The sequence below is a fragment of the Camarhynchus parvulus genome, chromosome 7, assembly GCF_901933205.1.
Source record: "Camarhynchus parvulus chromosome 7, STF_HiC, whole genome shotgun sequence".
NCBI lineage: Eukaryota > Metazoa > Chordata > Aves > Passeriformes > Thraupidae > Camarhynchus > Camarhynchus parvulus.
In genome coordinates, this window is record NC_044577.1 from 37,668,925 (window position 1) to 37,693,566 (window position 24,642).

Below are 24,642 nucleotides of genomic sequence, written 5' to 3' on the forward strand. Positions count from 1 at the left end.
AGGTCTCAGCAGAATGGGAACAAAAAGTCTAGAACACCTCTGCTGTGGTCAGAAAAGCTGTGAGCAGGTAATATTTTCAGGTTGTGTTGGCAGCTCCTACTCTTCTTTCCTGTGTAGCCAGACAGGTGATTCCACTCGTGATTCTCCATCTGCAGGATTGCTGAATCCTTTGGGTTGGTTCAGACAGGCTTGTGACTGTTGGAGTGAATGGTTCTGGCTTGTGAGTGCTCTCCCTCTGCTTCAGTGAAGATCAGTTTCTTCAGTGCTTCAGGGTAGTTACAAGTAGTGGGGAGCAGTAATCTCTGAAAAGATGATAAAGAGTAATTTTTGCAGTGTCTGGCCCCTGCCCAAGATTTTCGGACAGCAGTCAAGTGAAGTGACCAGCTTTTCCCCTGTGTGTTGGCAGCCCTCGGCAATACTGGCCAAAATAATCAGCAATTTGGTAAAAGAGTAACATAGCAGAAAACTAGGTGATTGCAGGGCATAATAGTTAGATATCTGGCATCTGAGAAATTAAATCTAGATCTAGACTGGTGGGAAAAGAGCTACTGCAGAAGCACATTCTAACAGCTAACATGATAATGAGGTTTTTCTCACACTTCCTCATCTTTCACCTCTTATTATATTTTAATAGTGCTTCAGGGCATAATTCCACTTCAGAAGTGAACAACAAACTGGAAACCTTGCTGTTGTTTTGCAGTTTTCTTTTAAACTGCTGCATAGCTTTCACTGGGTCAGATGAGAGGGAGAAAATGTGAAGTATCTCACTGGTAAGTTTAATAATGATTAGATGATTGAGTGAAAAGCAAATGATGCAAATGTACTATGGCTTGTCAGTTTTGTATCTGTATTGTATCTGTTTTGTACTTAGATTGATCTTTCTGCATGAGAAATGCCTACAAAGGGTAAAGGCCATAATTGTTTAGGGTATTGTATAAAAATATTTCAATAATAACTATTTAACTTGAGTGGGTCTGGCTAAATATAGTGTATTGGGAACATTATATATGCCACTTTTTACTTGGCTGTAGGGACAAAGGGTCAGGGACAGGCCTCTCCAGTATACTTTATCATTTTTGTTCATGCATTTGAATCATCATAACACAAATATACCTCACTGGAAATTGTGTCTTAAAAGTAAAAAGACTATTCTCTTCAAATGTCTGTTCATTCATGAATTAGTAGTCGCATATCTGGGGATCTGCCGTCTGTTTATTACAAAATGTAGTAATTTTGAAGGATTTTTTTACTTACTTGATTTGTTGTATCAGTAATACCTTGCTCCTTTAAGTATTGGTTTTTGCTGTATATTCCTCTTGTTTGAAGTCTGCAGTTCAGCTAAAGGACTTTGAATTTGCCAGAAAAGGGAAATGTTGGAACTTTTCTGTGTGACACATAGAATGACACTCTGTATTTGTAGGCAGTGAAAGCAGTTCTGACTAAATGAAGTTTTCTTTTGAAGCTTAGGATTTTGGGATTCAAAGATTTGAATCTTTGGATTCAAAAATGCAAAATACACTTTAAAAATACAGATTATTTGAAGTATATGTTTCATTAATCCCACCCTGAAAGGTGGCAAATACTTAAGTACTTCTGTGCAGGCAGTAGACTAAGATGTTCTACCCTGGATTTCTTCGCAAATAAATGCTCACTGGTTTTCAGGATCTAAATCTGGAAGCTTGAACCCAGCTGTGGGTAATAATGTAAGGAGTGTAAATGTCAGGAATCCATGGGCATTAGCTTAGGTGCGTACCTGCCATGTGGGATTAGTTTATTTGACCTCTGCAGTAGTGATGAACTCCTGTGGGTAGATCTTTGAAAATAACCCTCTCCGGAAGGTGAGGGAGGTGCAACAAGTTGTGAATCTTGTTCCTGATGTTGGTGTCTCAGGCAGGAGTTTTACATGGAAAACACTCCCATGCAAGGAAGTGGCTGAGTTTTAAGGAGACACTTGCAGGCTGAGTGAAAATGTGGTGAGATTTTTCCATCTCTGCTTTTCAGAGGGGATTTCTCAGGTAATGAGGTACTTAATTTAGAAAGATTGAGACATGAACTGTTGTGTGTGCCTGTGCTCCTGACTCTTTCCATGACCTAAGATTTGTGTTTTATAAAGCTGACGATGCTTTGATGTTGTTCATAAAGAAGCTGATCATTATAACTTCTTGAACCAAGGGACTTTCTGCCCTTTCCCTTCATGCTCTGAGCAGGAAGCATGTATGGAATGGAATGTCCTCTGCATCTGAAGAAAACAGTTGAACTGGTGGGAAGACAGCATCCAATTGAAAATTATCTTGGTGTGAGCTGGGAGTCCACCTTTGTCAGCAGCTGACAGGGTCTTCAATTCAACAAGCAGAAGAGTTCTGTTGGGACATTGTTATTATTAACGCTCTGGGATAACAAGTCCACATCTAATACCCATTTTAAAATGGGAATGATAGTTTTTAAATCTTTAAAAAAACCCAACAAATACCAAACAAGTGGTTTCATGGCAGAATTTAAAAATTGGAATTAAGAAATAATGAACTGGAGTTGTTTACCAAAGTGAAGCAATTGCAGTGGCTGAAAGGATTCCTGATGTCTGAGTGAGGGAGTTTTTCTACTTCAGCTTAGCTGTGAGAAGAGAGAACGTGCAGTGTGCTTAGAAAGACAACGTGCCAGCATTACTGTAAAATATCCTATTAATACAGTTAGCTTTAAAACAGAATAAGGTCTAGTATCTTGTGCCTGATTCAAGAGATGAGAAATTATAAATGCACACTCTTGCTGTTCACTTTAATTGGTGTTACTGAGGTGTGAACTATGGGTACGAAGAAATACGTTACCTGAAGCTGAAATGCTTTTTGCATGTATGTCAGTAAGTATCACAGTAGGTGCAAATAACTTTGGTATATCTTTTGGCTTTGTTTTTTTTATTTTTTGATAACACTGTCTGAAGTATTTCTAAGCTGTAGTATTTGGTTCATTCCCTCAGCGTTCACCTGCGTGCTCTGGCATGAGAATGATGTTGTACTGGACCCAAGGTGGTGGTTTTAGCATTTCTTCAGAAGACAGTTTATTTTTTTATACCCTTCAGCTTGCAAACAAAAAACATTGCTATTGCTTTGCTGCTGCCGCCCTTAGGGTTAGCTCTCTCTGTGTGCATAACTCGCATAGCAAAAGGTGAGTTGCTTTGGAAGTACTTATCTTTATTTTTGCATTTCATTTTATAGGGTAAAAGGAAGGAAGTGGACTTTATTTCCAGGTAGTAGGCACTTTTCATATCTGCACTGATTGTGGTCTGAATAAGCAACCTTCTTGCATGCCCGTCGTGTTCTGTGTTAGAATAGATCAGTGAAGAACTCTTCGCACAGTAGGGAAATTGGCCTCAATTCCAAAAAGAGAAAATCTAGGATGGAATTGTCCTTGATTCCTTTTATTTGGTCTCTCATTAACCCTTATCTATATTCTAAGAATAGGAATGACATATACTGTAGAGTTGCAGTTCTATATGAAGCCCATCTGTCCCGGTTAATAGAAAATTCACACTTATATTTGCAAAATAAGAAAGTTAAATATAATACGTGACTTTTCAGGTCTTCCTTTTTTTTTCTCCCGCTTGCCACTCTATTCTAGCTATGTATGTAAAGTACCTTTCTTAGATTCTGAAATTCATTAACACCTTCACGTCCTACCATTGCATAATGCAGGCTTTCTAACATGGTGGATGGTTTTTGTATGCTTAATTTGATAAATTTATTTTGCTTTGTATCCAATAAGTAATCATAAATTAGTTCTTTCAGTGTATTTCATTTTCCGGTTAGATGATCCAGTTTTGGGGGTGTGTTTGCGAGCTTTTTCAGTTTTCTTGATGCTGACCTTGGAGAGGGCTGGTTAATTTCCGTCCTTTGGAAGCTGCTGGAGGTGTTGCAGAGCCTGTTGGCCCTGCAGCACGCAGGACAGCAGTGTCTGCGCGGTGTGTGCCCATGGGGGCCCCTGGGAGTGCCACCCCTCAGCGCAGCCTCTGCCTGCCTGGGGACCAGCCCCTGGCGTGCCTGGCTGGCACCTGTGTGCAGCTGTCGGAGAGCTGCGTGTGGAGTATGATCCAGGCCCTGGCAACCTTCCAGTCTTCTGGGTACTGTTAGCTGCATATGCTCCCAGAAAGCTTTTTGGGAAAGAAGTGATCTTCATTATTCCTTCCATTCTGTTTTCCTTACTTTGTAACTGAAGTTACTTCTGTAAAAGAACTGTCTTTCAGGTTTATCAGCCCAAGTACATTTTTCTTAAACTTCATACTTCTCTGAAATCTGCAGTCACCTGCAGTCAACCTCTGCTCACTTGAGGCTGACTGTTAAGTGTGCCGTGTGGCAGGCAGAAAGCGTTGTGGGGATGGAGGAGTTTGTTCCTCAGTTCCCCTGTGTGCTGTGTGTGGGCAGAGGTGGGGGTGGTACCATGTCCTGCTGTTATCCCTGCCGTACAGTCTTGCAGTTGGCATTCCCAGGTGACACCAGGCTGCTCCAGTTACTGCCAGTCAGGCGGCTGAGCTCCAGTCAGAAGTTAGAGCTTGATTTTAGTTTATTTTGCTGGAGTATCTTAGAGCAACTTACTCAGGTTTAGCCCTGTAACTGCAATTGGATGTGGAGAATGCTGCATTACTTTTCCATACCAGAAGACAGCAAACTCTTAGCTGCTTAGTTCAAGTATTGAAACATTTCTTGTGCATCACTACTTTGCTTAACCAAGTGACGCTGTAAGAAATAAATGTGACTACTGAAAGGTTTCTCGTAATCACTTCACTGTTTTATTTGTATTGATCCTGTTTTTTGTTTTGACTTGTGTGAATGGACATTACATTTATTTTTGTTTCTCTCTGTTAATTCTCTAGGAGCAACATTTAAAATGTTAAAGGCCGTTCTAAAAAAGAGCCGAGAGGGTGGCAAAGGGACCAAGAAAGACCCAGGTATGAATATTATTGTGATGTTTTATACCCCAGGTGAGTTGAGCACTGCAAACCCAGGACTGTCCATCCTGTGGTGCAGCAGTGCCCGTCCCGGGGGCAGCTCCCTGTCCACTTCCCCAGCTGCTGCCTGGGGAGCAGAAGCTGCAGCTCTGGACCTGCCTGCAAGGCGGCTCCAGTGCAATTATTGCTGCATCTCCAGCGGGCAGCACGGGGGACAGCAGTTGGTTGTGGTTGCTGCCCTAGAAGTACTGAGAGCAGGCTGTGTGTGCTGTCTGCCAGCTCCTACACGGCCTGGGGCCAGGTCTGCTGACCACAGAAATGCACTCTAAAATGCTTATTCGTTACGTTACAAAAAACTCAACACTGGTTATGTATTATGGGCAATAGAATTTTTATTATGTATGTCCTTTGAAAAAAAAATATTGAATTAGTGAAAAGTTATTAATCTGGTTATCAGGTTTCTATTATGTTCTAGTTTTTGCTTTAACTACAGAGGTTTTTTGAAGGTAGAAGTAATCATTATCAACAAATCTTACTTAAAATAAAACTTATTTTAATACTAACCATAAATTTAGTAGGCCACTACTTACCTGCATTACCTTCCAGGAAGAAGGGTAACTGAGAGCTCTCATTGCCATGTTCAAGGGCAGGGAAGGTTCAGCAATGGTTGTTGAGGAGGAGCAGTAGCTGTAGATGTGCAGGTGTTGGTGACTGATATGAACATGCCTGCTCTGTGCCAGGCATGCTGATGTCTTTGCTGCAGTGGCTGGAGAGCTCATGGACCTGAGTGAAAGTGACCTGTTTTTCAGAGTTACGTTTCTAACTTCAGACTAATTAACGCAGACTAACATTTCTGATTTTCTGATGAGTTTGATCCTAAATTATCCATTACAATAAATTTGTGGTCTTTGGCAACATGAGCTTCTTACCCTCAGAGTAAAATACAAATAAGTCTGAATACTTCTTAAATGTATAAAGAACAGAGCACAATAAAGGTGCCACGTCCTTGCTTATTGGAACCTTTAAAGCAACACAATCCTGTTTTCTCGGAAAGCAGGTTACATATACGTCTTGCATTGCAGCTTTTAAAACCATGCAGTTACACTGAGTCCTACAAGGGGAGAGTATTTTCACTGTTCTTTTGCAAAAACTGGTTCTGAGTTCATCTGGCAGGTAATGTGTTGTTCTTCAGGAAATTTCTGTGGTCTTGTGAAGTTTTCACTCTGCCACAGTTCCTTTCTTAATGGCTGAATGATGGAGCTATGCTGATTAGAAAAAACACTGACACTAGATCAGAGATGCACAGAAATGATCACAGAGCAACACGAAAGGCATTCTGTTAATTCTGTGTGCTGCTGACTTGAAGTTACCAGCTGAGGTTGTTTAAACAGAGTGGGCTAAAGATTCCTGTGGTGAGGCTTTCACTGGTACATTTTTTGTTAAAATACTAGATGGAAGTTGGTTTTGACTCAAAAGGAAAATCGGGCTGTTCAGAATGGAGCTCTGACCAGGCTTTGATTAAAATCTGAAGCTTGGAAAAACCCTTTTCCTGTAGGTCAGAAAGCATGGCTTTTTATTTTCGGATCTCATGACATCTGTCTGTAGTCATGTGTGCAAAAGATGATTTTTCTCTGTTTTTGCAAATACAATGCTGCTGTATTTCTGAGCAGCAAGGGAAGATTTAGAGTGTGGGAAGTTTTTTGGTTTAATTTTTGGTGTGGTGGGTTTGTTTATTTGTTTGTGGTTTTTTGTTGTTTTTTAAGCAGCGCTCTAGAGCTTCATATATTAATTAGATGTTATGGAAACCAATTATTGGGAAAAATTGGTGAATAGTGCCTAACTGGTGAGACCTAGAGCGAGGAGGAGTTCAGGAGCAGCTTTTTAAAAGGAAATAAATAATTGATACATTGAATTTCAGAGATTTGTGGGGGTTTTTGTATTTAAAGATGATGTGAAAAGTTTGAAGAAACATGTGTGCATTTTATTCTGTTCTGTGTTACACCAGGACTTTCTGTAAAGTTATGTCTAGTTTGTTAGCTTTCTCTGTTGTTCCAAAGGACATTCCAATTCTTCCAGCTGTAAGACATTTCTCCACTTTTAGAAAAGATGTGGAGCAAGGCAAAGAACATTGATCTTAGTAGAGCTTATTTTTGCTCACTCATCTCCCTGGTCTTTAAACTGAAAACAGGGAGAAACTGAAGGGTTTTTTTGATTGTAGAGTTTTCCCACTTCATGGCCCTTTGGATATGGAATAGCAGCAATGGCTTAAAATTTCCTGCTCTCTGGAGAGAGTAGAAATGCACCCCAGCGATGGGAGCTGGCTAGAGATAAGACTGGCCATGGCCACGTTAACATTCTTCAGACTGCTGTTGGAGAGAGGAATGCAGTAGTAAATTTAGATGCTTCTCTCAGCTCTGTGGGCACGTGGGCTTGATTTATGAAGTTTTGAGAGATTTTTCAGAGCTTCCAAATGTGGGAGGAAGGAGACAGTGCATCTCAGTAGGCCACCCTGAACGCAGCTGGGAGGACTGCATGGCCTCTTTTCAGTGTATTCATGGTTTAGGAGTGATACTGAGGAGCTAGAAGGTAGTAAAATCTCCATAGGTCATAGTGGGCAGCCCAGCCAGCGTAGGAGGGACACCAGAGTGATGAGTTGCAGCTGCGCCTTGACCACATGTGGCCATTTGGAGTCACATTGAAAGGGGTTTAGGCTAAACTGCAACAGCTTATTCTTAAACTGAAGTAACCCCAGTTGTCCCATGGGTTGCATGAAAGGAACGCCTGGAAGTCTGCATGATTTAGATCTGAGTGGGATGATTCCTGTTTTATTGAATAGAACTTCCTGTTTGTGTGTTAACTCTATTTTATGGGTTTTACAGCTGGTAGGCTTGTGGAACTTGTATGAGTAGGAATGGTGGTGTTTTTTTCTGGGTTGAAGGCAGGCACAGCTGTAATATTAAAAAATGTATAAGGGTTAAAGGACAAAAAGAAACAACCCTAACTGTTTTAACAGTAGCTTGTGTGGTTTTTAATACTAGAATTTCTTATTTGCCCTGACATAAGGGCTTAAGAGCTGAAGCTGTGTGTAACATTTTTGAAATCTAGCTGCTGGGAATGTTGACTGCAGGTTTTAATAGATTCTTGAATTCAGGGTTATCTTGAAAAATAGGGTTTCAAGAACTAGTATTGATACTTTGAGAGAGACAGGTGCTCTGCTGAAGAGTGGTAGAATGTCTTTGTAGAAATAACTTCTGCCTTGATAAGATGGAAGGCTGTCATGTGGGAATGTCACTTTTGGAAAAATGATACTTCAAGCAGCACCAAAAGCAGTAGTTATGGATACATAGTTGGGCTCAGACCATGAAGTTGCTTCAGTAAAAATTCTTCTACAACAGTTTTGTAATGAACCCATTTTAAAATGTGTTGATTTGGATGTGGCTGGGAGGTGTTGATAGGTAGGTAGGTGGCTGTTGTAGAATTAGATACAATCTAAATGAAGCAAAATGAGTGTGTTTAAACATTCACATATGTAATTATCAATTTGTGCAAACATACACGAACACAGGTGAAAAGAGCTGTGTTGGCAGCAAGTTACGTGTAGAGCAGCTTTTGCAAGCACAACTTAGGGATGTTATTTCTAAATGTGGATTTGAAGACGAGGTTGGTGTCCAACTTAGGTAAACAGATGTGCCAAATGAACAAAATTTCAAACAAACTAAATTTCTTACACAGACATAAAACTTTTTCTGCATCCAGATTTTTTCTGGTTTTCTGCAGCATGGAGAAACCTGTTTTTACAACCCTTCAGACATAGTTATTTCCAGACAACAGAGATAACTACCTGTAAGTGTATTTTTCTTTTCTCTTGTCCTTCTGTGCATTAGTAATGTACATACTTGATAAAGGACAGAACCTGAAGGGGAAAAACCCACAGTCTGCACCTGTAACCTTAAAGTAACAGAAAACGGTTTGGGCAATGTTTGAAACAGGAAGGGAGTAAACAGAAACAAAGTAAAAAGTGGTACTATCTCTTCTGTGTTAGCTTATTGTCATCAAATCCATGTTATCTCTTTCAACTCTTCCAAAGTTTCCAAGTCCTCTAGAGATTGCTGGGGAGGTGTCTCTCCAGTGGGACATGGCAGAGCTGTCGCCTTCTGCCCTCTGCTGAGGGTGCGTGTCCTCCTTCCTTGCTCTTTGTCTTTTGCTTTGCTTTGTTAATGGACTTTATTTTCTACATTTAAGGTCATCCCAGCTCTTTGTCTGTTTCTGCCCTGTGTTTCTACCTACCTACCATAGAATTGTGTGTTTCTGCTCTCTCTCCTGTGTTCTCTTAGTTGAGGTTTACTTGTTGACCAGTTTATTTCCTTGAGGTTCTTAACTTGACCTCTGTAACCACAAGGAGATCTTCTGCCTCTGGCCTCAGCTGAAAGCAACTGGCTGTTTTTATTTTAATATAGCATAGAAACTTTGTGTGTTAGTGACACGGTTCAAGCAATCAGGGCCAGAAGACTGTTGGTTCGAGTTCTACTAGGTTACCTGTAAGTCCTGTCTGTACCTAGAAGAGGTGATAGTATAAAGAATATACATAATAAGCTTCAGAATATAAACAAAAAGTACTTCTTAATTATGATTGGTTTAGAAATTCTACAGAGCTACTCATTCCTAAATGCTTAAAAATGCTTCAGAGATAAATTTTTATTAGTATTTCCTGTTGGGTTTCTGTTCTGCCAGCTGCTTTCCAGTATATAATTATATTTGTTTTCTTTAACTGTCCCAAAGTCAGCAACTCGCATTTGAGAATCTGCCTATTTTTTTTTTTTACTAGCTAAGCAAAAGCTCATTCAGTATAAAATACATGTAATGTATTTTAATTTAAAAAGAAAATAAAATCCCGTATATTAAGTTTCTACAGAACATACTCAGTTATTTCAGATGGTTTTGTAGTAGCGTGACCATTGTCGTTCTGTTGACCCAATATCAGGCCTGAAGGAACACGAATAATGGCAGTATTGTGCTTAGTTTGCAGTGTTCTTCTGCACTAAATCCCATCAGAAGTTGAACATCAAATGTAGTACATGGTATGCCTGGAAACTTCATTGATGTCAGTAGAAATTCAGTGTGGTAAGTAGTTGGGACTTTCAGGTTTTCCAGCTTCAGGGCTTGTTAGATATTAATAGTAGTGGTCAAATAACAAGGGACAGATTATTATGTCAACAAAAAGATGATGTTTAGAATGCAGCAACATAGAGCTTTAAAGGCAGAGAATCTGGAGAAACAAAATGGGTGGTTTTGGTTTCTGAAATAGAAGTTATTGAAGTACTTATGGATTTGTATACATCAGACTTTCAGTAATTGCCTGAATATTTAGATTTTTTTTTATCATTTGGTCTGCAAAAAGGGTCCATATTAATAAATCTTTCCTGTGTCTTGTTTGATTCAGATCTGATAGATCAGACCTCATTTTTTTCAATACTCTTTGAGACTTAGTTTTCATTTGCATTAGTTTCCTTCTTATATTCAGGTATCTTCATGTAAGTATCTTTGGCTTAAGTATGGGTATACAGACTTCTGAATGTTGTTATAGAATGGAGGCTTTATTTCTGTATTATGTTCCATTGCAGACTGGCATATCGTTAGTTACTTTTGTTTGTCTGCCTTGCCCTTTAGGAATATTGTATACTGAACAAGTTGGATGAAATCTGAGAATTCAGAATTTCCTTTCTTTTATTCACATAATCAGATACAATTAAGAATTTGAGATTATACTCAGTATTCTTTTTCATAAGTAAAATGGCTTTCAAAGGCATGAGCTGTGATCGCTTGTATGAGGCTCCACCACCCCTGTTTTACTTTCCCCTTTTCCTTTCAGCCAAGGCCCCTGTTACAAGCCTGACGTGCAGCACTGGGGCAGCATTTGGAATGACAAACAGAAATGTACTGAAATTCACTGTCACTGGGTGTTGGGGTTTTTTGTTTGGTTGGTTTTTTATTTATTGTTTTTATTGCTAGTGGCAACTAAATTGCTACTCTGAAAAGTGAAGCTGCTGTGCAGAAAAGCCTATTTTTTTCTTAAGACCCAGACCTACTATTTAATCTTTATTTTAAAAGTGAGTGTTTTAAGAATTACTTGCCTGTAGCAGTAAAGGTTTGATTCTCAGCTGACTGTGGTCAGCTAAATGCAGCTTTTAACACCCCTGTCTTGCATTACATCTAACTCAGCATTTTGGCCTAATGCACTCTGAACCCAGCTGACAGCATCAAGGTACCATTCTGGAAAACTGAAAGGCCATTAAATAAAAAAAGTTTGCCTTTTTAAGTCTAAATATGTAAATTCAATTGGCGTTTTCTCTCCAAATGCTCTGTGATATTAGGCTTTGAATTTTAAGAGCAAAGGACATTTGTGCTGCATAAAGTACACATTCACTGTCTGGAACATTGAACTTGGAATGGAATCCTTTTAAGTTTCAGTTTGACGTTTTATTGTTACTCCAAAAATACCTTGCAACAGAGGAAGCATTGTTTCATGCTTAAAATATGGAGCTGTTTTTGATTATCTTGTTGCTTTGCCCACTTTCAGCTGCTCTTGTCAGTTATTTAAGAGCTTAAGCTTTTTGCTGAGCACTCAGTATTTAATGTGGTAAATGTCTTTCCAGAAGCTAATTCCAGTGATTCCCATGTACATGTAAACACCACCCCTCAAAAAAAATTCTGCCCTTGAAACATGTATGCAAATTACTTCAGTGACCTGAATAACCTCTATTTTTCCCTGTTTTCTTTCTTTTTTTTTTAAGTGTCACAGGAGAATGTTAATATTTTGTGTACTGACAAAATAATCCAGGGTGCAGAAATAAATGCCAGAGTGTGAGCAAATAATGTCAAGTACAAGCAGAGTTGGCAAAGGTTGGCCATTTAAACCATTTATTCTAATTTTGTTGGGTTGTTTCTCACTCATTGCACTTCACTGCTTCCTTTACTCAGACCATAATGCATTTTCTTCCCATTCCATGCTAGTTTCTCTCTTTTTCTGGTCTTCCCAGAGTCTCGAGAGCAAAAGAATTAAATGCCGCTCTCCCCTCATGCGTGTATTTTCCATGCCAGCAGCCTGTGTCCTGTCCCAGAAGGCTGGCTCTGGATGGCTCCGCTTGGCAGGAGTGGTTCTGCAGCCCCTGGTCAGTGTTTGCACTGTGTGGCTGGACAGACTGGGGCGCTGGGCTCCCCAAGCCTCCTGGATTGCCCTCTCCTGAAGCTGGGCTGGCCGTGTGTACAAGCACACACATGCATGTGAGCATTTCAGTTTTGAAAGGCACAACCCTTCAATGGCAGTGCTTAGTGTTTTACAATGAAAATGAAGCACCTTATACTTAGTCACTGAGCCAGGTTACAGTGTTCTGTGTACACTTGCCTGTGAGTTCTATTCAAAGACTATCAAACCCATTGGGTTTCGTAATCCTTACACAGTTTCTTACTGCTTAGACATAGAGGTGCCTTGTTCTGGAAGGGACTTTCCGGTTTGGATGGCTTTCCTTGTTCCTACAACTGTTTTCTTTTTCCCACGTGTAGTTTCCTTCTGAACTTGTCTGTAAGGTCTCATCTTTTCTTAAATATTTGTTAGGGTGAAACACATCCTGTGGAGCAGAGTGGACTTTGTTAAGACTGTCAGTGCTAGCGTGTAGTCACATCAGTGTTGGATGTGGTGATGTCCTTCACTTCGTGGGGTTCGCAGGGAGCCTTGGTCAGCAGCAGCATCCTGCACTTTTTTTTTCTTTTTAACACATCTGAAACAGAACTACAGAATTTAGGATTTCTTCCATTGTAGCCTGATTTTATATCAGATTTTTTTCTTAAGTGGGTTGAGAGTCGTGTTTCACTTTAGTAGAAAGGTTAAGGGAGAGAAAGACAAAACAGGCTTTCCCAGAAGGGCTTGTTGAGGGAATCCATGGAACAAAGTTTTCTCTGTGGCTGCTCTCAATATCCAGGATCAAAGAGGCTATATGTTCGTTGTTTAAGCTCTCATTGCTGTAAAGGTGTGGTCCTATTTCTTCATGTTAAAAAGTGATCTGAATTCCACATTTGCATCAAACTCAGTTTACACATATTTTGGTAAAGCAGGTGGCATTCTTCTGGTTTCTAAGCACCTTATACTGAATGAAGAATTAGATGCATTTTATAATGTTTAATACTGATATAGACAGGTGTGAAAGTTTCCATTTTTAGTTATCCTCCCTATTAAATAGAATTAGTTTGATCTTAAAGTTCAAGTTCTCTTTTAGAATATTAAGCTCTACAAAATCATTACTGTAGTCAGCCATCCTTATATCTCTTTGTATCTAAGGGGAAAAAAAAGTGGTTTGTAATCAGATTATGCCAATCAGTTGCATCCTTAGGTGTGGCTAAACTGGGATTTGGTTTTCATTCTCCAAGCTTTTTCTGTGTGGTTTTTCAAACTTTTTGTTTCTGTGGTTACATTGACCGCTGAGTAAGAACTCTGGTGTTGATTGATGCTTGTGCAAGGTTTTTGTCCAGAGGCTGCTTGACAGTGGAAAATGTACAGCTCAGAGGTTTTAAAAAAATGGAAGTGGGGTTTCACAAGACCTTCCCTTATGTGTTTGTTTTACACCGACAAGCTTCCACTCCAGAACTGATGCAGCCTGCTTTATACTGTGGTAGGTGCCAGGCAATGTCATGTAATATTAAAGTATTTTTCTGGAGTAATTTTGGGGTTTTGTGTTTGTGTGGCATCTGCTAGTATCTGGGCATTTTAACAGATTGTATTTTGACAGGTATTTCTCATGCATTTTTCTAGTGTTGTTTCCCTAATGTTAAATTGCTGTGTGGGAAGCATAATCTATTACTGGGTGAATTCCACAAGCTTGGTAATTTTGGGTTTGTCTTGTCATGTGTAGAGCCAGGTATGTTTCAGAATTTTCCTGTTATTTGGATGAAATGCGGAGATTGGTCATCAGTCCAGTTTACACAAAATAGAAAGTGCAGGATTAAATGGGATGGATTTAGAGACTTAGGAAAGGATGCTGTAAGCATGTAAAAAGCTTGGCACCCCTCGTTATCCCACATGTAATTGAACTGGAGGCAGCCACAGATGAGGTTCCTGGTGCGGGTCTGGATGCTGCCGTGCCGGGCCGCGCGTCTGTGCCTCCCTCAGAGGTGCTGCGGGCTCGGCTCTGCGCTCGCTAAGGCAGGGACACCGCAGTGTCCCCGGGGAGCCCTGGCAGCCTGCCCCGGGCACGCAGCGGCCCTGGCCCTGTCCCTGCTGAGCAAAGGGAGCCTCGGAGCGGCTCTGTCCCTGTGCCCGCTGAGCGAAGGGAGCCTCGGAGCCGGCCCTGTCCCTGCTAAGCAAAGGGAGCCTCGGAGCCGGCCCTGTCCCTGTCCCCGCTAAGCAAAGGGAGCCTCGGAGGGGCTCTGTCCCTGTCCCCGCTAAGCAAAGGGAGCCTCGGAGCGGCTCTGTCCCTGTCCCCGCTGAGCGAAGGGAGCCTCGGAGCCGGCCCTGTCCCTGCTAAGCAAAGGGAGCCTCGGAGCCGGCCCTGTCCCTGTGCCCGCTGAGCAAAGGGAGCCTCGGAGCCGGCCCTGTCCCTGTGCCCGCTGAGCAAAGGGAGCCTCGGAGCCGGCCCTGTCCCTGTCCCCGCTGAGCAAGGGCGCGCCCTGTCCTTCCGCTGAGCAAAGGGGAGCCTCGGAGCCGGCCCTGTCCCTGCTACCCTGTCCCCTTCCCTGCGCTAAGCAAAGGGAGCCTCGGAGCGGCCCTGTCCCTGTCCCTGCTAAGCGAAGGGAGCCTCGGAGCCGCTCTGTCCCTGTCCCCTGCTGAGCGAAGGGAGCCTCGAGCCGGCCCTGTCCCTGCTGAGCAAAGGGAGCCTCGGAGCCGGCCCTGTCCCTGCTAAGCAAAGGGAGCCTCGGAGCCGGCCCTGTCCCTGCTAAGCAAAGGGAGCCTCGGAGCCGGCCCTGTCCCTGTCCCCACTGAGCGAAGGGAGCCTCGGAGCCGGCCCTGTCCCTGTCCCTGCTAAGCAAAGGGAGCCTCGGAGCGGCTCTGTCCCTGTCCCCGCTGAGCGAAGGGAGCCTCGGAGCCGGCCCTGTCCCTGCTGAGCAAAGGGAGCCTCGGAGCCGGCCCTGTCCCTGCTAAGCAAAGGGAGCCTCGGAGCTGGCCCTGTCCCTGTCCCCGCTAAGCAAAGGGAGCCTCGGAGGGGCTCTGTCCCTGTCCCCGCTAAGCAAAGGGAGCCTCGGAGCGGCTCTGTCCCTGTCCCCGCTGAGTGAAGGGAGCCTCGGAGCCGGCCCTGTCCCTGCTAAGCAAAGGGAGCCTCGGAGCCGGCCCTGTCCCTGTCCCCGCTGAGCAAAGGGAGCCTCGGAGCCGGCCCTGTCCCTGTCCCCGCTGAGCGAAGGGAGCCTCGGAGCCGGCCCTGTCCCTGTCCCCGCTGAGCAGAGCGAGCCTCAGCCTGTTCAGCGAGGGACGTGTGCTGTGCCAGGCTTTCACTGGAGCTGCTCTTGGGCTGTCAGGGAGTTCTGGGGAAGAGCTGGTCTGTGCTCATGGCTGGGGCAGCATTCCAGGGGCTGTGGTGTACATGCTCTGCTGGTTCCCTGCTGTTCCTGGCGTGCATGGTTTCTGAGCTCGCAGGTGTGGCGTTGGTCTATTACCTTGAGTTTAACAGCTTTTTAGAAAGGGCTTGGGGGAGCAGGGTGCTGTTCCTCCTTTCTTGGAATGCTATTTGTCTAATAGGTGTCTGCTATTCCATTGTATCATAGCCATTTTACACTTAACACAGGGGTTTTTCTGCTTCAGCAGAAGCAGCACTGTTCAAATACACTGACCATCACTGAGGGTACAACACCCTTAGGCTGAAGCCTTGGATTTTCTCAAGGTGTGGGTTTTGCTGCAAAGAGCTGCTCTGTCTGAACACCATGATGATGTGAGTGGTAATGTGCAAAGGCTTATTGTAAAATTAGGAAATGAAGTGATTGAAAAGGGGAGTTTCTGTGGTACACATTTTACATTTTTGTCTTTTAAGTCATACTGCTCTCAGAATCTGAGTTATGGAAGCCTGGTCTACACAGCATCAGGAAAAAGAAAAACCAGAGTACTGCTGGAACAAAAATTCCTAAGATACAGTAGTGTCTCTATATATTGACTGTAAAATATCTTTCCTGTTACTGTCATGATCAAATACTCCTAACTTACTGATTAGAGCTATTTAGCTCTCTTCCATGTTGTAATGTTTCATATACAATAGAGACAAGTAAATTAATTCAAAATTCAAAAGTCTACTAAGAAGGCAGTGAATTACACAGATTATGCCATCATAAAAGGGAAAATAGAAATGAAGGAATTGCAGGTGGATGTGTCAACCCATTTGCACCCCTAGTCCTCAGCAGTCCACCTGGAATACTTACAAATTCCAAATTGCAGCCTGGATATGTGGCTAGTAAAAAGCTATGAACAGGAGTTCCAGTATCTTCTAGTTACATTTAGCTGTATTACCATTCTACTGTGTTTTTCAACACCTTTTGAAGCAAACTCGCATATTCTGTATTGAAACAAATAATAATATCACCAATGTTAAATCTGCATTTAAATTGGCTGTTGTAGAAGTTTAATTTCCAAAAGAACAGAGAAGGAAAATCCTTAGCCTCTTTACTAGCACTGAAAGTGGGAAAACAAATCTTAGACTGCCCATCTCTGAGTGTACGTATTAGTAATCCACCTTTTCATTACATGTAAAGGGTAACCCAACCCTCCTTTAACTAGTTCAGTAAACAGTATTTCGGGTGGTCCTGGCTTTCATGCTAATGCAGTGATGCTAAAACACCTTTTCAGTTTGAAAAATACTTTTATGTTCAGAGGGAACTTGATGTTGACTCTAAGGATGGAGTCTGAAAAGTGCTGACTGTTGAAAGTGAGGTTTTTCTTCCCCTTTTTCTCTTTATTACATTAAATTGGAATGTTGCTTACTTGTGTATTTACATTTTCCCAGTGGTTATCTGGATTTTGCAGTGGAGGTGGCACAGTAGGGCGAGTCATGCTCAGTTGTTGCTGGCATGTGTTTTCTTGTGTTAAATACTTACATTTCAGTGCAACTCTAGGCTGTTTATTTTGGCATGTCACCAAATAGATGACAAAATTTTATTTTTAGCAGGTGACTGCTGCCCAGAGAATGCCTCGCAGGTTGCAGCAACATCTGGCCACAATGCAGATTTCCCCAGTGGCGAGCAGCCAGGCTCCCAGGACACTTACAGAGCAAACTTGGCCAAAGGAGTCTCAATGTCACTGCCGTCCTCGCCTCTGCTGCCACGGCAGTCCTATCTGATGCAGGCAAGAGCAAACAAGAAGTCTCCAGGTAAGATGAAACAATGAGCAACTAAAATCTTCGTAACATGTTAACTCAGTTATTGATAAATTCTGCATAAAATAACTTAGTGAAATCATGTTAAACTTTTGCAACAAGAATAAAAGTAGCGCATGATTCCAGGTTAAAAAAGTAACTGGTTATTAAATAGAACATGTTATTTCATGTGGCAAAAAATTAATCTATTTGGTGTTGCAGATACTTATATTGAAGTGTCTGATTATTAAACCTGGTTATTTATGGTTAGTTAATCAGGTAGAGGACTGCTGCAAAAAAGCTTTGTTTGTGCATGTGTTAGTGACTGTGTAAGAGTGAATATTGTTTGTGGCTTTTACAGTTCAATTATTTTACTTGTATCTCCATACACAAATGTATTAATAGATAAATTGCTGTGGAAGTGACAAGGAAGTTGTTTGTTTTCAGCGGTTTTATCCTCAGTGGTGCTTACCCACTGGTGTGGGAGCCAGACTAAATATGGGGCTCCTTTTATCAGCATTCTGTGCATAGAAATCATTCCAGCACACCAGCATCACTTGGGTTCAGTCAGGTCAGTGTGGGAGAGACAAGTGAAACTCTCCATGTTCCTGTTGCCTGTGGAGACACTCAACAGGTTTGAGTTTATAAGGTCTGGGAACAGAGTGTCAAAAGCTGGGCTTTGTCAGCACAGAACATGCTAAACAGTTGATGAGTTGTGACTGAAAAGCCATATTCATGATGAGTGCAGAGTCATTCCACTGTGACCTACAGCCAAGGGAAAAGACTTCCTGTGATTCTACAGTGCTGGGAATGCATTGGCATTTATGCATCATTATTTTGAACAAAGACCTAACCCGGTGATCAGAAGCTGACAGAAACATTGTGCTATTCCTTTGACTTTCACCAAACTCCAGCTAATGGAAGATGATTCAATATAAATCAGCTGTGTAGTATCTGGGGCAGGGATAGTAACAGGATTGTACTAATGTCCTGATTTCAAAGCTCTCTATTTCAGTAGCATGACGGCAAGTTACAGATCTTTTCGGATATGGTGAGTGAAAGAAGAAAGGACTGCACAGGAGGCTGAAGTAGTGTTCTTAAGTTGGGTTGTAGTGATGAAGTTGTCTAGCAGTGGTAGAACAAAATTCTAATTTCAGTCCTCCCAGTTGAGCTTCTTCTACTACAAAGCTAGAATGAGCATTGTTTGGATTGGTTATCGTAACAGGTGTGCAGCTAAACCAGTTTTTGTTCTCTTAAAGGGGTAATAGTTGATTCTAGTCTGATTTAGGAGGCTCAACTAAAAGAATGAAAATACTGATTTATAAGGGATGTTCCAAAAAATTGATTGTGAGTTTAAGATATGAATGGAAGATGATGCTGTTGCACTTGAAAAAAATGTTTGCTGCGTTCCTTACATTAATGATACAATAGTGCTTTAACAGAGAAAGGTTTCCTTGGAAATCAGTGAATTTCCATCAGTGAATGCTGGAGGTGACTCCTAGGAGAGTCTTGCATAAATGTACAACAGAACTTTAGTAAGTTTTGAAGTTAAACTTCAATTAAAACTTCTAATTAATAAGCAAATTAATCCTCATACCGATTCTTGAGGCTAGACTAGGTCAGAGAACTGGTTTCATCTCAGGCTGCAGTTCTGTGCCCCACCCGTGGGAGCCCTGGGGACTGTTCCTCCTGCAAGCACTAAGCTGTCCCAGCTCCAGAGTCCTGCATCGGGCAGTCTCTGGGGTCAGTACAGCTACAGATCCACTTTGTCTTGACAAGAGGGAAAGGATGGAGCTGCACAAGTTATAATGATCTTCTGAGACATCAGCTCTTCTGCAGTCAAAAAAGCATTAAGAATTACTTGCAAAACAATAGATGACTTAAAAAAACTGTTGGTATGGAGTTGTAGAAATCTGTAGTTTGTCCCCCTTTGGAGGAGACCAGCTTTAAAAATCTGCACTAGATTTAGGACAGAGCTAGAATAGGCTTCAGGAATGACTGTCAGTATGTGATAGCACTGAAGAGAAGTTATGGTAATTGACTGGAGTGGTGTTTGTCTGCCTAGGAGAAAGGCAGCTGTAAAAAGGAGACAGTGCAGTCACTGTGTGTGGCAGTGTTGTGTTCACCTGCTGATGTTAGAGTGTGAGAGAGAGGCTGGAGTTAGTTCCTAGCAGAAAAATCCATCTAAACTCCTAAAGAGCAAGTGGCCACTTTTGCCTCAGGACACGATAAGGCACTCGGCAGCAGTCACGAGAGCATAGCAGGGAGTGCATTTTCCCTTACTGAGATTCCTCTGCAAATTTGCTGCTGATAAAGTGCTGTCCCAGATGAACATTCTGTCAGACCTGATTCAGGCACCCTACGCTTCTGTAAAAGAGCTGCTGTTCTGCAGATGCATTTCACATTTAAATGAGTCCTTTTCATCCAAGGGTTAATTCATGCGTCCTGTTCTAGATTAGTGCATGAAAATAAATTTACCATGAATTCTCCTACTTGTTGCGATGTTGTATATTGGATTTGCTGTTATTGTTTAGTCACTTCCACAGCAGTTTGTGAGGAACAAAATTCAGTAAAGGGTTTCCTCCACAGCTTAAAGCATGAGTGTTAAAAATACATCCTGAAGATCTTTGTGTTGATCTAATTTTACAACTGCTACACTTTTTTTGGTTCTTTCAGAATGAGTGCTTTTTGTTGTCCAACTTTGATGTGTTTGATTGTACTTCTGCTTATACAAATGACAGGTGTAGACTATTGTCTCCTGAAAGAATGGGATTTTGTTTCAAAGGAATGCATTTTTAGCTGCTTTCACCAGGGCCAGTGCCCTTTATTTTTGTTAGACAAGTAGCGCTGGAAGAGCCCCCTCTGGTGTTGGTGCCAAACTGTTCGTGTAAAAAGTGAAATTGACTCAAGAATCTCTACTAGAGATATAAATATGTGTTCATATAGGACTGACACTTCTTCACCAGTATTTCTTAGCTAAGAAATTAGGTTATCACCATGTTCCCATAATGCACTTCTAGGTGGAATCTGAAAGAGCAGATGGGTCCAGCCAGATCGTTCTGGGCCAATGATGTGTGTTACCCTGTGATGGGGTGGCCAGGCCTTCACAGCTCTGTGGCAGTGTGACCCTGGGAGCCTGAGGCCACAGAGGAGAGATGCAGCTTTTCTTTAAAAACAGTCAGGAGTCTTAAAGTGCTCAGGAAAAAGAACAAGAAATCAATGTAATTTTCAGACACTTAATGTAGCATCTGAGGCTGCTGCCAAAAGGAAAGAAGGGATGCTTAATGTGACTGAAGTGCCACAGCCTAAATATAGGGTGGGATTTTAATAAACAAAGTATGAGAGAGCTTTGGTGTGCCCTTGAACTCTGAACCAAGGAGAAGGATGCTTTTTGAAGACCTGAACTGAGGAAGGGGAAAGTCTCTTTAGGAAGGGCAATGTGGGACAGCTGGCATCAGACCTGCGGTCTCTCTGCAGTGCTCCCTGAAGTTGTTTTGCTCTGTTGGTGTGGGAAGTGCAGAGCAGGAGGAGGCATGGTTGAGAGCCAAGGTGTAGTCCTGAGTTACACATCAGTACTGAGAAGAGTAGGGAGACCAACTACTGGGGTTACATGCAGTATGCAGCTTACACACCACATACAATGGGTTTGTTTTCTAGCAGCCTTTGTGTTCTGAAAGGCATGGAGCATGTGTTTCTCATGAGAGTGGAAGTGCAGCAGCTCACTGATCTTTGTGGTAACAGCTGTGTGTGTAAGAAGTAATTTCTCTGCTTTTTTTACATCGTAGAGGATAGATACAGGACATAGGAACTTTGTGGTCCGTGTGGAAACAGCTCGGTATGCCCCGTTTGTTCCCATTGCAGGTCCGGTCAGGAAGCCCAAGTATGTGGAGAGCCCCAGGGTGCCAGGTGAGGCAGCCCTGGCCCTGCAGAGGAGGCCGGAGCCGGGAGAGCCCAGCGCCAGTGGTGAGCATCCACCCGGCGAGCGTCTGTCTGTCCGCTTGCTGAGTGCCTGTCTGCCCGGCTGTGCTGCCATGTGCTGTGGGGTGAGGTATTCATTCTGTGCTGGGAACAGGCTTTTGCAGGTGGGGCTGCTTGCCATTACACCTACACCATCTTTAGAGCTGTCTCAGTTCCTGGGACTGGTCATGTGCTGCAGGCAAAGTGTCATTGACTGCCACATAGAGCAGAGGCCTTCTGGCATTTTTCTGAACTTGTTTTTTATCATAAATTGACTCAAATGTGTAGCTTTGCATTCCTTTGAGTGCTTCATTTTAGAAATTTTGTAAAGTTTGCTGATTAAGGCTGTTACAGTTAATTCCTATGTTGGCAAAGCTGGGAGAAACCACCTCCCTAAAGTTAGTTAATTGGCATTCTTGGGAAGTTTCGTGTTGGTTAGACTGACTAGTACATGACAGAGTGTGGCTTTTACAGCAAATGTCATGACATATGTTAGTATATGTCATGTATTTTTAGATTAATTTTTAAGTTTAACTAACCTCATTAAGGTCAGTGGATATAACTGATGATGTTCCAGGTGAAAATTCTCTTTTCTTCCTTTGGTTTCAATTTTAAAGGAAACTACCATTTAAAAATCAATGTTTTCTTTCTAAAATATAGGTGCTTAGTAGCAGAAATAGAACTACTTGAAATTGTTTTCACCATCTACTTGATATAGTATAGTTAGCCTGGTTGCTCTTGTGCCTTCATCTTCACAGCCATCTTCTAGTGCTGGCATTAAAGTTGTAGGTCCAGCTGGGAGAGCATATAGTCTTCATCCTCTAGTCTAAGGGTGACCGTGTTGTGATATTCATCTTCTCACAGAGCTGTGCTCCCAGGTGATGAGGCTGAGGCTGCTGGAGATCAGCACCAGTTTCTGCTGTTCAAGACTCGAACAGTGGATGCTGGGTTGAGCACCTTGGGCTCTTAGCTTTGGTCTCTGTTACTGACTGAATTTGGTAGTATGCCTAACATTTAGTCAGACTTGTCAGATATTATAATTTTTCTAGTAATGGTAGTAATAATTTTTGTAGTTTTGAGAGAAGAATGAAGATGTTGATTTCCCAAAGTGTAGTTTCCAGGATTGTGACTTAAAGATTACTTGTAATCTTTAAAATTGCTTTTTTTAAGAGAAAATATATTTTCCAGGCAAATATTTGAAGACCTGTCAATTTGTGAAACTTCTGAGATAAAAAAACCTTTTGCTATCTACTTTCCTCGACTTCCTTCTTTTGGGATTAAGTGAGAATCAATCTTACAGAGTAAAACCTTAAGCTGTCCACAGAATTAAGAAATGTGTGCATTCAAGTAGGCATTGAGCTGCAGTGAAATAAAGACAGAGGGTTGACTGGTACTGCACATGTTTGCAAACTTTGGGGTTTATGTCACTCATAAAATTGGGCCATTGTTGAAGTAGTGCTTATGGTCGGCTGTTCAGTTACAGTTGTTATTTTGTGTTTTTCTTCCAGACTGCAGCCTGGGGAAAAACGTGCTGTTTGCAGTTACCACTGTGTCAGCTGTGTCTTACATGGTTAGAGACTACATACTCCTCACGGAGATTAAAAATTGTCCTGATGCTGATCTGGCTCAGTGACACTGTGGAGGGAAGACCAGGAGATGGTTCAATTGGGTTGCTTTGTGGGTTGCCCCCTCACCCCAGCTGCTCTCGGTGGTGGGGCAAAAGGTGCTGCACCTGAGGGCCTTTTATGTCCTCTCCTAAAATTCATCCCTAAGTCTGGGCACCTACTTCTCTCGGCTGCTGAGGCACTCTGTAGCAATTGGGAATTGTTTGTTGCGTGACATCTCCAAAAGTTAAAGTGCTAGAGCCGTTTGTGTGTCTTTGCTGGCTCCCAGCAGGGGGGTGGCACCAGCCGCCCTGGTGTGCTGGCTGGGAAGTGGCCATAAGCTGCTCCTCAGTGTCCCCCTTGGCAGTTCTGAGGATAGCTTCTTCTCCAAGAGGTAGGATGATGCTCCTTATTTAATTAGCTGTTTTATAGCTGAGGATGAGACAGGCCTGTGTATACATTTTTTTTTAGTAATGGATGAAAGAAATAAATGCCCTGTAAATGTTCCTGTCAGAGCAGGTGGTCACAGGTTGGTGAGTGATGCCAGATTGCTGGCATAAAAGAAGGAAAAGGGCTGGAAATGCTTGTTTGTGAGATGCCATCAGCAAGAGTGTGTGCCAGGGCAGAGCTGTGCTTGACTGCTTTTGTTGCAGGTCACCCCATTTTGAGTTTTGTCTTGTTATATCTGTTGGATGCTAGAAGACATTTCAAAGCACGGTACTGATAAAATTAAATATCTTGGCACCAGAAGAACTGGGACTTTTAGAACTGATGTCACATCTTTTGCATAGCAAGCAAAACAAAAATGTTTGGTACTAGTTTTGGTGTTAACTGTGAGATTACAAAACATCTATGTTATTAACCTCTACTTTTCACATTTTTATATGACAGAAGTAGAATTTCAGCTTGCCACAAAGCTTTGATAGCATTGAGCTTAATACTGCTCTTAGGAGAATTGTTGTGTTATGTTGCTCATCAGTCCAGTGATGAACTGATTGCACTTAAACATTTCTGGTTTGATTGACAGGTGAGTTTTTCCTCCCCTCGATTTGTGCAGTTATGCAGAGGATCCAAGACCCACCAGCAATTAAAAGTGTGGTGGACAATTTGGTTGTACTTTCTCTACCTCTTCTAGTAGTTCCCATATAAAAGACTCTAACCTTCACCTTTTTTCCTCCCAATCCAAAGCAAAGCCTGACAAAGACTCAAGCTGTTCTCCTGCAGCACAAGAATTGATGACAAGATTGGGGTTTTTACTGGGAGAAGGGATCCCAACTTCTGCTCACATGGAAGAGAAAAGTGAAGTTATGGTAGGATAATGGAATATAATCTTTTAATGTTCATCCTGTTTCAGAGAGGACTAATCTTATTTTGTCTATGTGCTAGTTGCAGTTACTTGATATCTACCCAAATACCAACCATTTAAATAGAAACACAGTAATAGAATTGGATTTCAACTTTAATGTGTGTTTGTTTTCAAGAATTCAAGATCAATTCACAATTTCAAAACACACAAACTGAATAGATTTCTCATCACTTCTGGAGGTCAAATCTAGTCTACTATGAATGTGAATAGCTTCTAGAATTCGCCCTGCTTTTAGTATTTAGGGGAAATTTTTGCCTTCTCTTTTCAATGATTTCCAAGAATAGAGAAGGCCAGCATTTTGTTAAAATGGGATTATGCTTGGGGAGAGGGGTGTGTTTATTTCTTCCCGAGAAGTTCACTTCAATCAGACAGTCCTTCTCTGTCATTTGGGGTAGAAGGACTGGAGTGAAGCAGGCAGCTACTATCCACATGAAACTGATCTGCTAACTAAAATTTCAC

The 24,642-nt window shown here is 42.1% G+C and overlaps 1 protein-coding gene across 4 annotated transcripts in view; it reads left to right on the plus strand.

The window, feature by feature from the left end:
- Positions 1 to 24,642, plus strand: part of TANC1 (tetratricopeptide repeat, ankyrin repeat and coiled-coil containing 1) — a 61,104-nt gene that overhangs the window by 9,648 nt on the left and 26,814 nt on the right. For 2 of the 4 annotated variants that reach the window (XM_030951831.1, XM_030951832.1), the window contains exons 2-5: positions 4,862 to 4,936; positions 17,068 to 17,271; positions 21,118 to 21,219; positions 24,006 to 24,127. In XM_030951831.1, coding sequence (XP_030807691.1) covers positions 4,876 to 4,936; positions 17,068 to 17,271; positions 21,118 to 21,219; positions 24,006 to 24,127 — 489 coding nt within the window. In that variant the 5' untranslated portion in view covers positions 4,862 to 4,875. Of the gene's footprint in view, positions 1 to 4,861; positions 4,937 to 17,067; positions 17,272 to 21,117; positions 21,300 to 24,005; positions 24,128 to 24,642 lie in introns of those variants that run through there. The other 2 variants (XM_030951833.1, XM_030951834.1) reach the window with 2 other exon arrangements.